At 45.3% G+C, this 17123-nt stretch overlaps 1 protein-coding gene across 3 annotated transcripts in view; it reads left to right on the top strand.

Annotated features, from left to right (window-relative positions):
- Window positions 1-15643, top strand: part of LOC143829547 (C-X-C chemokine receptor type 1-like) — a 36787-nt gene extending 21144 nt beyond the window's left edge. For 2 of the 3 annotated variants that reach the window (XM_077320653.1, XM_077320655.1), the window contains one exon: window positions 14264-15643. In XM_077320653.1, coding sequence (XP_077176768.1) covers window positions 14276-15367 — 1092 coding nt within the window. In that variant the 5' untranslated portion in view covers window positions 14264-14275 and the 3' untranslated portion in view covers window positions 15368-15643. Of the gene's footprint in view, window positions 1-3526; window positions 3640-14263 lie in introns of those variants that run through there. The other variant, XM_077320654.1, reaches the window with a different exon arrangement.
- Window positions 15644-17123: the final 1480 nt, after the last annotated feature.

The raw sequence follows: 17123 nt of genomic DNA, 5'->3' as shown, positions 1-17123 counted from the left end.
TATTGGTCATGCTTTTGCTAGGAGATCTTTCAACAGGCAAGAGCATGCGCATTCAGGAGAGAGAGAGATGCTAGAAGTCACCTCAGTCAAGCCTGCCTCCTTGCCCACCCTCCTCGGCTGTTGCCTCCCAAGGAGAAGCCCCTGAAGAATGAGCAAGCAAGGAAGTGAGGTGAGGTAGGCAAGCCAACCCACCTCCAGTCCAATGCCATCTCACGGTTGACTCACACATTCTCAGTGGTGCCTGTGGTCAGGGTGAGCAAGCGCAGGAGCCCTGGAACCCTTCGTGCTGAGTGGCATCCCTGGAGCAGCCCTGTAGAAGGAGGAGAAAATGCAGCACAGAAAGTAAGAAGGAGGCAGGAGAAGGCGGCAATGGCAGTGGTTCTTCTGTGCTTCTGGCTCTGGCTTGGCAGACTGCACCTGAACTGCCTGTAGTTCCAAGCAAGAGAGAAGGAGGGAGCCCCAACAAGGCTGCATGCAGCAGCACCTGTGTCTGCCTCCCATTCCACCACTGCTCACTGAGGGCAGGGAAGGGAAGACTCAAGAATCAAGCCTTGCTGACCCAGGCCATATATCTGAATTCCACCCACCCAAAGGCACCTACTTCCTGGCCCCTCAACCATCAGTTTCCCTTCCGGATCTGCCCAGGATGTCTAGCCCTCCAGCAGGATAAAGGTCTGGGTGAAGAGGGAAGAGTCTGCCAAGCCACTTATCCGATGGGAGAGTGGCTGGGCAGGCTCTTTAAACTCACCCCCCCCCACACCAGGCTTCTGTGGTTGTAGCCTGAAGGGGCTGCATGGAAAGGGGAGAGCCCATTGAGCCACTGTCCGATGGAAGAGCAGCTGGGCAGGTTCAGGTCCAGTTTATCCATGTAGCATGTGCTGTGGGCCCTCTGGATCAGGGACATAGCCTCCCCCATCCCCCCTTTTCCCTCTTTAAGGACACTTAGAGTAACATCCCTTTCCACTGTGGGGGGCCCCTCTACCTCCAGTCTGGCTGTTCCTGCCACAGTTGTACACTTCTAGGCCCCTGTGAATCCTTAAACTGGCTCTGGGACTAAAACCACTCCTCAGCAGTCTCTTTAAGCTCCCCCCAAACCTTCTGTGGCTGCAGAGAGAAAACAATAAATAAATTTTGTAAAAAAAACCTTTTTAACGTGTCTGTGGTGGTGGTGGTGGCACTGCTGCCCGGAGCATCCTGGTCAGGTAGGAGTGCCTCCCAGGAAAGAGGAGCCCAGGTGCCCCAGAGGGCATAGCTGGCCATGGCATCCCCCTTTGACAAAAAAGTGCCACACAAGCTGGGGCTGCTGTGTAAGACGTTTTCACGTGCATCTTACACAACAATCCGATTCTTACAAGTTTCTTTCTATGGTTTGCCTCTGTTCTGCAAAATCATGAATAAGCTTCCTTCCCCTGGTCTGTAGCTCAATTATAGTCTCTTGCCCTCTGGCATCAAATGATGTTCTGACCTCTGTTGTGGGGGAGATAATGGAGCAGATATTAAAGGGAGCGATCTGCAAACATCTAGAGGACAATTTGGTGATCCAAGGAAGTCAGCATGGATTTGTCTCCAACAGGTCCTGTCAGACCAACGTGGTTTCCTTTTTTGACCAAGTGACAGGTTTGCTGGATTGTGGAAATTCGGTTGATGTCATTTACTTGGATTTTAGTAAAGCTTTTGACAAGGTTTCCCATGATGTTCTGATGGATAAGTTGAAGGACTGCAATCTGGATTTTCAGATAGGTGGATAGGGAACTGGTTAGAGAACCGTACTCAAAGAGTTGTTGTCAATGGTGTTTCATCAGACTGGAGGGAGGTGAGTAGCGGGGTACCTCAGGGCTCGGTGCTCGGTCTGGTACTTAACATATTTATTAATGATCTAGATGAGGGGGTGGAGGGACTACTCATCAAGTTTGCAGATGACACCAAATTGGGAGGACTGGCAAATACTCCGGAAGATAGAGACAGAGTTCAACGAGATCTGAACACAATGAAAAAATGGGCAAATGAGAACAAGATGCAATTTAATAAAGATAAGTGTAAAGTTCTGCATCTGGGTCAGAAAAATGAAAAGCATGCCTACTGGCTGGGGGATACGCTTCTAGGTAACACTGTGTGTGAACGTGACCTTGGGGTGCTTGTGGATTGTAAACTAAACATGAGCAGGCAGTGTGATGCAGCGGTAAAAAAGGCGAATGCCATTTTGGGCTGTATCAACAGGGGCATCACATCAAAATCACAAGATGACATAGTCCCATTGTAAATGGCACTGGTCAGACCACACCTGGAGTACTGTGTGCAGTTCTGGAGGCCTCACTTCAAGTAGATAAAATTGAAAGGGTACAGAGGAGAGCGACGAAGATGATCTGGTGCCAAGGGACCAAGCCCTATGAAGATAGATTGAGGGACTTGGGAATGTTCAGCCTGGAGAAAAGGAGGTTGAGAGGGGACATGATAGCCCTCTTTAAGTATTTGAAAGGTTGTCACTTGGAGGAGGGCAGGATATTGTTTCTGCTGGCTGCAGAGGAGAGGACACGCAGTAATGGGTTTAAACTACAAGTACAACGATATAGGCTATATATTAGGAAAAACTTTTTCACAGTCAGAGTAGTTCAGCAGTGGAATAGGCTGCCTAAGGAGGTGGTGAGCTCCCCCTCACTAGCAGTCTTCAAGCAAAGGTTGGATACACACTTTTCTTGGATGCTTTAGAATGATTTGGGCTGATCCTGCCTTGAGCAGGGGGTTGGACTAGATGGCCTGTATGGCCCCTTCCAACTCTATGATTCTAAATATCATCTCTGCTTTAGGTTCATGTATATCAACATGCTTCTTCCCATGCCTAACTTAACTAACTTTTTGTATTTACTAAGAAGCAAGCAGATTAGTTGGCAGGAAAAAATATCTTAAGCATGTTACAGAAAGATAAAATATGGGCTTTATATTTGCTTGCCCACATGCTCCTATTTATTTTTAAAAAGTGTACTACTCCTTGTTAACTTCATTGAGCCAATGAAACTCCATGCACAGAAGTGCCAGTCAGTGAGTAGTCAGTGTTTCCGATGAATAGTGTTATGGGCAGCTTTGAGTCATTCTCTCACTATGTTGTCCATCCCTAAATCACACTAGGGAAAGAAAATTTAAAGAAAGCTTGAGAGCCAACATGGTGTAGCGGTTAAGAACAGTGGGCCTTAATCTAGAAAACCAGCCTTATAACAATTTTGATCTGTTGTTATTATTGCAAACTGACATACTCTTGCCCATGTTCTCCGTCTGATGCAAGCTTTTTCAAATTTGACAATCCCGTTTATTCCTGAATTTCATTAGCCTAATAGTATTCAGGGATAAAGCTCTGGCCACAGAGACATCATAGGGTAATATCATTTAGGTAGCCTTTGAGCCCCACCTTTGGGGAATCTACGGTAGGTGAAGGGACTGAGGAGGCTATCTGCAGCCTTCAGAATGGTGTTGACAGTTTCCGGTTATCTTTTTCCACAAGTTGTTCCTCTTTGAGCCTCTGATGTTATAAACAGATTGTTCTACCGTTATGCTGTATATACTGGGAAGTTTTGCAAGGGCTATTCCCTTTAGGAGAATTTGAACCTCCAGCATCTGTGCTGTCAGCACATTCTGTGGAAAAGGCAGGTATGTGGATATCCTCATTCAGCTTGTATTTATTTTTATGATTTATTTATTATTACTAGAATTTAAGCCCATTGTAGGTGATACATCAGGCGCTAGCATGGTGGAGGGGGGAAAATAATGAAGAGAGAGGGAGGTAGAAGAGAGTGATCAAGAAACAGAGATATAAAGAGAGAGAGAAATAACAGAGACAAAGATAGAGAGAAAGAGAGGGAGAGAAAGACAGAAAGAGAAGTGTAGAGAAAGAGAGAGAAAGATGGAAATTAAGAGAGGGAGAGAACTAAACAAAGAGAAAAAGAGAGAGGAAAAGAGGGAGAAAGACAGAAAGAGAAAAAGTAATAGAAAGAGAGAGATGAGTGTTTATCTCTCGCCAGGTGACCTCGACGTCAGCCACAGCTTCAGGAGTGGCGTGTGTGTATTTGCGTGTGTGTGTGTGGTGGGGGAATGTGGGACTGAGGCAGAGCTGGGGTGATGCCCCAGGAGGGGTTAGAGGGGGGAAAGGAAGAGAGGAGAGGGACAGGAGTAAGTGTTAAGGATGTAATGAACTGGCCAGAGCCTGTTGGTTGGGAGAGGTGGCATATAAAACAAATAAGTAAAAGCCGTTTGCGGGAATTGGAAGGGGGAGGGGGTCCACCTGGCAAGAAAATGTACTTATGAGGCAGCAAAAGCGTTTTTGAACCCAGCAGAGCTGCCTTCAGACCAAATGTGTTGTAGTGTGAGCCAGAGAAAGCAGCCAGACACCCACCAGTTTCAACATCTGCCCACATTCCCCATCAGCTTGAACTTTGGGGTGGTGTGTTTCTTGTGCCATTGTTGTTCTTAGTGTAGTGGTGAAGAAGAGCAGCAGCTTGTGGGAGATAAGAAGCAACGCCCCCCCCCCCCCCCCGGCCAGGCCACTCGCCAGGCGACCTCGACGCCAGCCACAGCTTCAGGGGTGGCGTGTGTGTGTTTGTGTGTGTGTGTTTGGGGGGGGGGGGGAAATGTGGGACTGTGGCAGAGCTGGGGTGATGCCCCAGGAGGGGTTAGAGGGGGGAAAGGAAGAGAGGAGAGGGACAGGAGGGAGGCCCAGTATTTTGATATAGATGTTTTCTTGGCTGGCCTCAGCCATATGTCTGGTGGAAGAGCTCCATCTTACAGGCCCTGCAGAACTCGGCAAGCTCAGGCAGAGCCCTGATCTCCCTTGAGGACTTATTCCAGCAGGCAGGCTCGGCCCTGGCACTGGGGAAGGCCAGGCGTGTTTCCTTAGGGGCAGGGATCCTTAGCTGATCAGTATTACTAGATTGAAGAGCTCTCGGGGGAATGTATTCAGAGAGGAGGTCTTTCAGATATGCAGGACTCAGACTCTACATCAGGGGTAGTCAAACTGCGGCAGTTTGACTACCCCTGCTCTACATATCTGTGCAGGGCCCAGACTTGAAGGTTAAACCCAGGACCTTGAACTGGATCCAGTATTCAACTGGAAGCCAATGCAGCTGCTGTCTTATATGGGCTCTCCAGGGTGTCCATGTGAGACCCCTAGCAGCTGCATTTTGAGCCAGCTGTAGTTTCTACAGCTGCGTTAAGGATATGCCCACATAGAGTGAGTTACAGTAATCAAGGAGTGGGGATAAGGGTGATGATCATATTATGATAGTACTGTTTAGACCCAGAAAGTAGGTGACCCTGAATGTGTGATGATCTCCTTTAAAAAAGAGTTATATTACTTAATTAATATAACTGTAATTTGCATTAAGTTAGATTCAGGTGGGAAGCCATGTTGCTCTGAAGTTACAGAATAAAGTGAGTCCAATGGAACCATTAAGACCAAGAACATTTAATTCAAGTTATAAAATTTAATGTGCAAATGTGCACAGAAGCTTATCCCTTGAATTGAACTCCATTAGTCTTAAAGGTGCCACTGGACTCAAACTTTATTCTGTAATTTGTAAGTTATTGGTTTAAACTTGTTGTGCATTTATGTCAGCACGCTTTCTGCATACACCTGTGCTGTTTTATAGAGCATAATGACAATTGCTGCTACTACTAAGTCCCTGCTGCCAAAGAGTTTACTGTCTAAATTTTGAAAGAGGTGACAGAGACATTGGCATTGTTGTGCAAGAAGAGGCAGTTGTTACTGTTACTGTAAGGAGCCAGTTTGGTGTAGTGGTTAGGAGTTCGGACTTCTAATCTGGCGAGCTGGGTTCGATTCTGCACTCCCCCACATGCAGCCAGCTGGGTGCCCTTGGGCTCGCCATGGCACTGATAAAGCTGTTCTGACTGAGCAGTGATATCAGGGCTCTCTCAGCCTCACCCACCCCACAGGGAGAGGAAAGGGGAGAGGAAAGGGAAAGTGACTAAGCCGCTTTGAGCCTCCTTCCGGTAGAGAAAAGTGGCATATAAGAACCAACTCTTCTTCTTCTTTTCATGAATCCTCATTTTAGCTGCCTTTGGAACAAGATAGCCATTTATAAAATAATTTGTTTCCATATATGCCAAAATAGCCATATTCTGCCTAGGAGGCACTGTGCATGTTTTGTAGGTCTTGGGGATGCGGTTTTGTACAATACAGACCAGCATCATAATGTTAAATCAAAGTTTCAGTTACGCCTTTGCAGAATAACTAATACAGAATAACTGCAGAGATGCACACAATTCCTTCTGCTTGCTCTATGAGCCCTGCCCCTAGTACCTGATTGAATATTAAATACATTGGATCCCATTGAGCTGGCCAACTGAACCAGACAGATGTCAATACAGAGAAGCATTTCATCAAAATAAAAGTGGAAAGAGAGACCTTCGTCAAGACCTGTAAGTGGAACAATCTCTATCCTCCTGGCTTGTTACAAATGTGGCTCTGTTGTCCAAATCACATCAGATTCTGCAGAGCAATCATTTACTCATATTTAACAGTGGGTTGCTGTTAAATAGAAGGCTAAGGCCTGAGTGGGTGGGGTGGGGCAGGGCCGGTCTGGGTGAGGGCCCAATCAGAAGGCACAAAGCGCCTTCCGATTGAGCCCTCACCAGGACAGACAAGAGTTCTAGACAGTCAGGTGAGGGCTCAATCGGAAGACTGTCCTGATGAGGACAGAAAGCGACGGGGAAGTGGTGCCACGGCGTGAGTACAGAAGCAGGCCTTCCCCCCGGACCCAAAAGGCCTCCTTCCCCCCTCCCCCCTTTCTAGATTCATACTAAATCTAATTTGAGGAATAAATAAGAAAAGTTACCTCTGCTGACTTTTCTTTGTCCAGAAAAGAGCAAGTTATGATTCTGAATGTGTATTGAAAGTCAAGAATTTGTAACCAGAGTGAGTGTATTGTAGAGGCTGGAGTGACAGAGATCAACTGACCTGAAGAACATGGCTGCTTTGGAAGGCTGACTCCATAACATTATGCCCTATTGAAGTCCCTCACCTCCACAACCCTCTCCTTGCCTATACCCCGCCCCCCAAATCTTCAGGTATTTCCCAATCTGGAACGGCAACATCAAGTGTTTAATATCTCCTCTCCAACAGCACAGCCAAATCCATAACAGTTGTTATCAGAGACCCAGTGTTGTCCCTTTGTTTTTTCTAAACCACGTGTAGGGTTCCAGACCGATGAGAGAAATAGTCCTGGATTTTATTTTATTTTTTAAATTCTTTATGTTCATGCCAGTTGAAAGCAAAGCAGAAGACTATTCTTCAAAAATCTGTTTGCAGATTACATTTTTCTGTACATTAATGGTGAATAAACACCTATGGAGTTCTTGGGGGGGGGCATTTATTCTCATTTCAAAATAAATCTTGTTATATTTTTTCCTTTTTTCAGCGCACAGAACTACCTTTATCACAAGACAGCTGCATCACCTATGTGTTTTTCCCCAAAAGGATTCCTTAGGAGTCTGTTCTTTGCTGCTTTTGTGATAAAGAGAGTCATGAGGAAAAATAAAAGGAAAATATTTTTTTAAATTGTGTTGAAATGAGAATAAGAGTAAGAAAAAACAGCAAAACTTCAGAACAGCAAGGGCCATTCTGCACAATGGGCAATGTTTCTAAATCTGAGCGCTATTGAAAAGCGCTGCAAGCAAAAGCGGCAGGTCTCGATAATGCACACAGCCATTTCTATTGAAAAAAAGGCTCTCCACTAGCGCTGTTCTCGTAATGCACAAGTTTCCGGTCTCGCCGAAATCACAAAAGGAAGCGATATTTTTCCGCGCTTCCGCTCCTGGCCGTCAATCAAACAGAACAGCCAATTAACTGTTGTGTTCATGCTTCCCTTTAAAAACTGTTTTTTTAAAACCCTAAACACCAGTAGCAACGCATATTCGTTCATTCGATGTATCAGAAAGACCTTTTTCACTGGCGTAGGAGCTGGGGGAAAACGTTACAGACAATTGCTTGTGGAGGGATTCCTGCCACTGCTTTTAAGGGGGGGGGAAATGGTGATCGCGACACTGGAAGCTCAGGTGCGAGAGGTTAGGGAGGAACATGCTTGCTACCACTATACTGAGAACGCACATGTCTTTTTTGGATGTGTTGCAGGTTGTTCTCAAGAGTCTAGTGGTTTTTTTTAGGGGGTATCCACTTTTGTGGATTCCCTGAAAAGCGCTACAATGAAGCGATTTTTGTGGGAGTGTTGCAGGAGTGTTGCAGATTGTGTACGACATCGTGAATAAGGAGAAATAAATAGTGTTGCACAATGGTAACACTTTTGCAACATTAATGCTGTGCGGAATGGCCCCTATTTTCCTGGCCCCTAGAAAAAGCTCAGCTCTTTTTGAAATGACATTGTAGACTGTTGTGGCAGGCAAGCAGACAGTTCCAATGCCATGTACACTCTCTGTAGCAAATGGATTGAATCTGATGACTTCCTCATTTCTTGGAGGTCTATGGTCCTCTTTATTATTATAAAACATTTTTCTAAGCCTTTGAGTTTAATGTACAGAAATTATCTCAAAGGAACATGTTAATTATTTGCTTACTTCATTTATAGTTCATTCATTTGATTGTTCTTTAGTCTCATGACTACAGTCTCGAGCATCAGCAATTCAATAACAAAGCAACAATGATTATAATAGCAGAAAAAAAGGATAGTAATAACTACTTATGCAACTATAACAATTAGAGCACCAAGTTGTCTATATCTAATTATCTGTTAAATTTAATTACATAGAAAAAATTGGCTACTGCCTGAGTGACATTATGATCCTTTCCAGTGAGAAAAACCTGTAGCTTACAATGGGTTGGAAGACAAATCAGATCCTTTAAAAGGGGAGAAACAAACATGGTTTTGTATCTATGAAATTTTGGGCAGTCCAATAAACCATGGAGCAAGGTATCAAGATTTCCCGTATCACAATTACAAAATATATCCACAAATGGAATCCTTCCAAAACAGCCAAAAAGTTCTGCCCTTGGGACTGAATTGAAACATCACTGAACATAATAACGATCAAGCTGACAACTCACTCCCTACCTGATTGGCCCACCCTGGAGATGTGCCAGCAATAGAGAGAGCACTCTGCCAATGAGGGCCAATCAGTTCAAATTGCACTCTGCCAATGAGGGCCAATCAGTTCAAATTGTATGCAGTAGGAGAAGACTCTCAGCCAGAAATGGTACTTCCTCATAGTTTAGCCCAAATGAGTAGAGAACCCTTGGCCAGGAAGAGCTAATAAGGGTTTATCTCTCTGTCCCCTACTTCCTGCCAGTTTCAGAAATTTGCTGGGTGGAAGAGGAGGCAGCCTCAGAGCATGCCCTGGTCTCCTGGCCTCTTTCAGCTCAGAGGAGGGGGGGAGCGAGCTGCCCCTTGAGGCAGCCTCTGTGTGCCTCTTAGAGGGGAGTTACAGGAGGAGCAGAAAGGGCCTCCTTCCAGCGTTCTGGGACTAAGGTTACCAGGAAAAGTCTATACCCTGAGAATGTTTACTCATGAGTAAGTCATGGCCCTCAGCCAGGAATGCCCCACCCTGGTCGTTTAGTCCCAATCAGGAGGGAGCTCTCAGTCAGGAAAGGCTGATAATAATGATAATAGTTGGTTCTTTTCTCTACCAGAAGGAGTTTCAAAGCGGCTTACAATCTCCTTCCCTTCCCTCTCTCCACAACAGACACCCTGTGAGGGATGTGAGGCTAAGAGAGCGCTGATATTACTGCTCGGTCAGAACAGCTTTATCAGCGCCATGGCGAGCCCAAGGTCACCCAGCTGGTTGCACGTGGAAGAGCACAGAATCAAACCCAGCTTGCCAGATTAGATCAAAGTCTTCACCCCTTACTATACCAAGCTGGCTCTCCAACTTAAGATGGAGAACAAACTCCAACTTAAGATGGAGAACAAACAGAATATTGCCCCTCATAACATGAGTAAGATGCTTACCACCTTGAGAACTGATCTCAATATTGTGATTAAACAAGCAGACAAGGGAGGTGGCATGATTGTCATTAACAAGGTGGATTATGAAAAGAAGTCCCTAGACAATTGGGAGCCCAAATTTTTTACCGATCCATCCCTTTTAAATTTATAGAAGATCTTTCCCAATTGATTTGCATAGTGACTGATGATGGTCTGTGTCAAAACTTTATTAGTAAACTGGAGGCTGCTTTCTTGGAGAATAAATTTCCTACCATCCTGCATTTTTATGTTCTGCCTAAAATTCAGAAAACTCCTATTAATCCTCTGGGCCGCCCAAATGTGGCAGTAACTGGTTCAGCAAATGAACTCTTGTCCAAGTTTGTTGATTTCTTTCTTACAAAAACTATTCCTTCCTGCCATGAGATGCTGAAAGATTCCACTCACTTTATTAATCTTATTGAAAACCTTAGGATACCTAAACAAGCGGTGTTAATATCTTTGGATGTTGGGGCATTATATACAAATAACCTGCCAGAGGAGGCTAGGGAAGTAGCCTGTCATTATCTTGAATCCCAGAGTCATTGTGTCCCTCCTACTCATTTTCTTCTGGAGCTGATTAATATCATTTTTGATTTTTTCCAATTTAGTGATAAATTGTATTTATAGGTTCATGGATTATCGATGGGGAACCTGCGTGCCACCAACTTAACCACCTGCTACAAGTTAGAGTTTGAACAAAGTGGCTTAGGAATGATTGTGCTAATCCTTTTTTCACTGAGATCTATTTTATATGCACTTCTTTTGTGATATATTTTTTATTTACAACAGTGCTGAGAATCTTAAAGAGTTTGTTGATGGGCTAATACCATCCATCACATTATTAAATGTACATGTACTATGAACCATTCTGAAGTTTATTTCCTGGATATGATGGTTAAGAAGGAGGATATCTTAAAGGTGACAGTCTACAAAAAGTCTACTGACTGTAATATCCTACCACACTTTGCTTCCTACATCCTTGACATTTGAGGGAAAACTTGCCTCAAGGACAATTTTTGAGGCATAAAAGAATTTATTCTGATCCTAGTGATTTTGAAAGGGCATCTAATAATTTAACAGATACTTTAAGGCAGTGGTTCTCAACCGGGGGGGTCAAACAACCTTTTCACAGGGGTCGCAGTAGGGCAAACAGCTTGGCCGGGGGGGCCAACCACACAGTAGCCTTGCGGGGTAGATCGAGATAGAGTGTTTGTCTGTCTGGAGCAGTGGAAAACAGTGAGGTGGGACAAGAGGCAGAACTGAACTGAGAAAACCCAGAAGAAAAAAACAATTTATATTCAAGCATGAATAATGGATCTTTACGCCATTGGTCAGTTTCAGTTTAATTTCTGTGAAAGAACACTTGCATAATTTTATGGTTGGGGTCACCACAACATGAGGAACTGTATTAAAGGGCCATGGCATTAGGAAGGTTGAGAACCACTGCTTTAAGGTAATGCAGGTAACCTTCTGGGTTGATTGGGCAGACTAAGAGAAGGGCTAATAATGTCTCCAGGCATCAATTACTTCTGTAATTGGAGTGGCCTGATGTTGACAGAATGGTTTGTGCTTTTTAATTTTTGGTCTATTCTCATAAGATAAGAAACATCATTTTAAAACACTGGCACTTGGTCTCCCAAATAAAAGGCAGTGAGGAGAAGCACTTGTTTGCATGAGGAGAAACACTTGTTTGCATGGAAAAGGAGAAGAAACACTAGGGATTTAATTACTCCACCCCAAGGGGGTCTGCTATAGACTGCCAGGCCAGGCAAAGGACTTGGAAGAGATGCTCCTTGACCAGATTACAAAGTTCTCAGAGAGACAGGACCTAGTGGTCATGGGAGATTTCAATTACCCAGATATCTGTTGGAAGACCATCTCTGCTAAAAATGGAAAGTCGAATAAATTCTTGATTTGTCTTGCTGACAACTTCATTTCCCAGAATGTGGAAGGGGCAACCGGGGGGTCTGGTATTTTAAACTTGATTCTCGCCAATTGGGAAGAATTGGTTGACAGGGTAAAACTTGTGGGTGCACTTAGTAGTAGTGTCCATGTGATTTTGGACTTTATGATCTTTGGGAAGAGAAAAGCTGAACGTAGTCACACATACAGGCTGGACTTCAGCAGAGCACATTTTAATAAACTTAAAGTTATGTTGGGTAAAATCCCATGGTCAGAAAAACTTAAGGAGATGGAAGTCAAAGAAAGTTGGGAGTTTCTCAAACGTGAAATATTGTTCTATTCCCTTGAGAAGGAAAATAGGGGGGGGGACCTAAAGAAACCAGAATGGCTCTATAAACGGCTTTCAAAAGAATTAAATAATAATAAAGATTCATTTAGGGAATGGAAGTATTAAGTCTGTGGATTCAGTGATCACTGACTCCAAGTCTTCAGAACAGCTCTTTTTATTTAGCAACTCCAGCAACAGATTACAACGACTGAACAGGGGAAAACAGGCAAACTCATGCACTTTTATACCTTTCAGGCAGCCAGCTGCTGCCTCTGATTGGCTTTAAGCAGAGCAATCTAATTGGCCTGTTGCCCTTTGCTTCCCGTAGAGCAGTGGTCCCCAACCTGCGGGCCGCGGCCCGGCGCCGGGCCGCAAAGGCCATGGCGCCGGGCCGCGGCTCCCTCTCCCCGCCCCCCCCCGCAGTAAAAAACTTCCCAGGCCGCAAGCTTGCGGCCCGGGAAGCTACTTACTGCGGGAGGGCGGGCAGGGAATCAGGGCCGGGCCGCGCCCGTGCAGGCCGCGCCCGCTCGGCCCGATCCGCGGGTGCGGCCCGCGGGCGCGGCCGGGCGCGGCTCGTGGGTGCGGCCTGCGGGCGCGGCCGGGCGCGGCTCGCGGGTGCGGCCCGCGGGCGCGGCCGGGCGCAGCCCGATCCGCAGGCGCGGCCCGAAGCATGGGCGGCCCGAAGCAGGCGCGGCCCGAAACATGGGCGGTCCCTGCGGGCGCGACCCGATGCCCTGCCGGTCCCCAGCCTAATAAAGGTTGGGGACCACTGCCGTAGAGCTTTATGCTCTGCGGGTACCTACTTGTTGGTTATTCCCAGCCCCAGGGAAGCATGCCTGGTCTTGATCAGGGCCAGGGCCTTTTCGAGAGCCAGTTTGGTGTAGTGGTTAGGAGTGGGAGTCTTAATCTAAGTAAATAAAACACAGAGAAAGATGCAATGCTTTGGATCCTTTTTATTCTGTAGATGAATACTATTTAATGGATTCTCCCACTTTTTTTTTTTTTTGATGGATTAAGGGTTGGCAAGAAAAGTATCTAGATAGTTTGATGGCTTCGTAGATCCTGGCCTGAATAGTCTACCAAAAGGGACATCTCTGATGATGTCTAGGGCCAGATCTTGATAATTACTACAGATCTATTGATATAACTAAGATTTAGAATCATAGAATCATAGAATACTAGAGTTGGAAGGTACCTCATGGGTCATCTAGTCCAACCCCCTGCACTATGCAGGACACTCACATCCCAATCGCTCATCTACTGTAACTTGCCACCCCCTTGAGCCTTCACAGAATTAGCCTCTCCGTAAGATGGCTATCCAGCCTCTGTTTAAAAATTTCCAAAGATGGAGAACCTACCACCTGTCGAGGAAACCTGTTCCACTGAGAAACCATAGAAATTTGTTTTCTACTCTGTGATAAGGTCAAATCTGTTCCCCACAGAATCTTTGTTTGCACTGGCAGTTTATAAACTTCATTGCAACTTTGTTGAGACCACTGTTGTTCTCTGTTATGAAGACAATTTAGTACAACCAGTATTATGTTTGTATATATATGCACACACATACCAAAAATATTCTTTTTTCATCTCTCAATGCTTCTGACATTTTAAAATCTTCTGTCGGCTGACAGGTCCTCTTATTGGTCAGCTTTAAACAGAGCAGCCGGGGTTCCTCAAGGAAAATGCAAGCAAGGTTGGTTTTGGACAACTTCCTCATGGCGTAGTGGTAAACAGCGACGGCTTCTAATCTGGCTGGGTTTGATTCTCCACATGCAGCCAGCTGGGTGACCTTGGGCTTGTCACAGCCCTGATTGTGCTGTTCTGGCCAAGCGGTTGTGTCAGAAGCTCTCTCAGCCTCACTTAACCCAGAGGGTGTCTGTTGAGGAGAGGAAGGGGAGGTGACTGTAAGCCACTTTGAGACTCCTTCGGCAGTGAAAACTGGGGTATATAAACCAACTGTTCTTCAGATTGTTCAGGTGCTCTGTATAACTGAGATATAAACCCTACTGATAATCAACATGTTTATGTAGGTGTTTTATCTTTATATTCTCTACAGGCCCAGAATAAGATGTCCCAAGTGGAAGATATGTCTTTGCAGAGTGACGATTTGTCCAACCTATTTAGTGGCTATAATTTCACTTATGAAGATTATTACACCAATGTTCCTAGCCTTGGAACAGCGCCTTGCAGAAATGACAGTACCTCAGCAATGCTGAACTACTCTGTGGCATTCTTCTATGTCCTAGTATGTCTCCTGAGCCTGGTGGGCAACTCCTTGGTGGTGCTGGTGGTCGCCTACAACAAAGGAAACCGTTCTGTTACCGATGTGTATCTCCTGCACCTCGCCATTGCTGATTTGCTCTTTGCACTCACCTTGCCAATTTGGGCTATTTACCGAGCTCATGAGTGGATCTTTGGCAATGTCATGTGCAAAGCCACTTCAATTCTGAAAGAAGTCAACTTCTATAGTGGTGTTCTACTGTTGGCCTTTATCAGCATTGATCGTTACCTGGCAATAGTTTACGCTACACGGGCAGTCACTGAGAAGAGGCACTGGGTCAAATTTCTTTGCTTGGGCATCTGGCTTTTTTCTTTCCTTATTTCCTTCCCCATGGTTGTCTTCCGTCAGGCTTTCTGGGCTAACTCTTCGTTGGCAATGGTTTGTTATGAGAATATTCAGGAGGGAAAAACATCTGAATGGAGGGTGATATTGAGAATCCTGCCACAAGTATTTGGCTTCGTCATCCCTTTGATCATCATGTTGTTTTGCTACGGTTTGACTGTACACAAACTCTTCCAGACCAAGAACAGCCAAAAAATTAAAGCCATGAAAGTAATCTTAGCTGTAGTGCTGATCTTCCTGCTCTGTTGGCTGCCCTACAATATCTCTATTCTTGCTGACAGCTTGATGAGGATCCATGTTTTTGCTGAAACCTGTGACCGTCGTAGAACCATTGACCTTGCTATTTCAGGCACCGAAATCCTGGGATTTGCTCACAGCTGTATAAACCCCATCATATATGCCTTTATAGGGCAGAAGTTCCGGAACAACTTCCTCAAGATCTTGGTCGCACGAGGTGTCATCAGTAAAACTGCCATGTTACGATACAGGAAGGGATCTGCCTCATCTACCTCTGGCATTACTTCAACAACCCTCTAAAATCAATGCCTAGAGAAGGGCGGGCAGAGCCCCTGGACACTGTTGGTCAACTGTTAAGTTGAACTGGTAGTCTTCGAGATTCAGAGACTAAGATCTGAGGAACTCAGTGCTGCCTCTGAGATGCTTCTGCAATTGGAGTTGCCAGCCTTTATTTGACAGTGCTGATTAATGCCCTGAGAAAGTTTTGCAAATATGCTTCTCTCCAGTCCCAAAGAGCTTCCATTGTATTCTGAATATTCAGATTTATGAATAAAGAAACATGGATGATAGAACATATTACAATATTGCTCTGCACAGTATTAATAACAGGCAGTGTGATGGGTGGATTTGATTTCTTGTCGCTCCAGAAGACAAAAACCTTCTTGTAACATAATACTTTTGCTTCTGAAACTTGAGGTGTGGGAAACTTTTGTTCTCCCACCACACTTGATCTTTATATAATCTTTTTTTTAAAATAGACATTTTATTTGGTTTAGAAAGGTAGAAGGGAATGACAGGTGTGGGAGAGAAGAGGGGAAAGAAGGAGAATACATCTTTACCTCTGTTGCAGTCTCATCTATAACATACAGTTTGCTGGTTTTTTGGGTTACTTTCATTGTACATCTTAATGTTCTTGAGAGCGATCCTAGATGCTTCCTTATTAATGGAGGCCTAGGTCATAGGAGCAGCCTGCACAGTGTTTTTCTAACTGTGCCAGGCGAGGCTACTAGCACTCTATCTGTCCTTGGATTGCTTGGCTACAGTGATCCATGCAATGGCCACCTCTGGACTGGACTTGTTCAACATGGGCCTAACTTTGACCCTTACCTGGAAATTGCAGCTGGTATAGAATGTGGCTGCTAGGGTCCTCACAGGAACACTTTGGAGGACCCATAACCAGCCTGTGCTGAGGCAGCTGCACTAGTTACCAGCTGCAACCTGGATCAAGTTTAAGGTTTTGGTGTTAACCATTAAGGCTGTCCATGGTCTGGGCCCTGCATATCTGTGGGACTGCCTATCTTCTTATGTCCCCCGTAGGGCACTCCACTCTGCAGGAATGAATCTGTTGGAGATCCCTGGCCTGAGGGAGGTTAACCTGGCCTTGGTCAGGGCCAGGGCCTTTTCAGTCCTTGCCCTGACCTGGTGGAATGAGCTCCCAGGAATGCTGAGGGCCCTGACGGAACTTTCTCAGTTGACTACCCCTGTTGTTGCCCCCTGAGGCATTAGCTAAGAAGCTTCTAGAGCCAGGAGCGGGAATGTATTTTATCGCTGCTGGGTGATGGTTTTTATCTGGTATATGATTGTTTTATGGGGATTTTGTTGTGGGCTATTGATGTTATCCACCACGAGCCACTGTCCAGGTGTGAGGGGCTATAAATTGAATAATCAGGGGCTTCTAATCTGGTGAGCCAGTTTTGACTCCCCACTCCTCCCCCTCATGCAGCCAGCTGGGCGACCTTGGGTTCACCACAGCAGTGATAAAGCTGTTCTGACTGAGCAGTGATATCAGGGCTCTCTCAGCCTCACCCACTTCGCAGGGTGTCTGGGGAGAGGAAAGGGAAGGCAAATGTAAGCTGCTCTGAGACTCCTTCAGGGAGAGAAAAGCGGCATATAAGAACCAAGTCTTCCGAAAATAGATACATATAAAAATATATTTAAAATAAATTTAAAAAAATATAAGAATTAACTCCTACCCATTTGGGAAACCCTTCCAGGGTTGTAAAGAAACCCCAGGATTGAATAAAACCCTAGTTGAGAAAGTCTGGCCTAGTGATTG

Source organism: Paroedura picta, chromosome 2, assembly GCF_049243985.1.
Source record: "Paroedura picta isolate Pp20150507F chromosome 2, Ppicta_v3.0, whole genome shotgun sequence".
NCBI lineage: Eukaryota > Metazoa > Chordata > Lepidosauria > Squamata > Gekkonidae > Paroedura > Paroedura picta.
The sequence above is the reverse complement of the archived record's forward strand: the minus strand, read 5'-3'. Positions and strand labels throughout refer to the sequence as shown.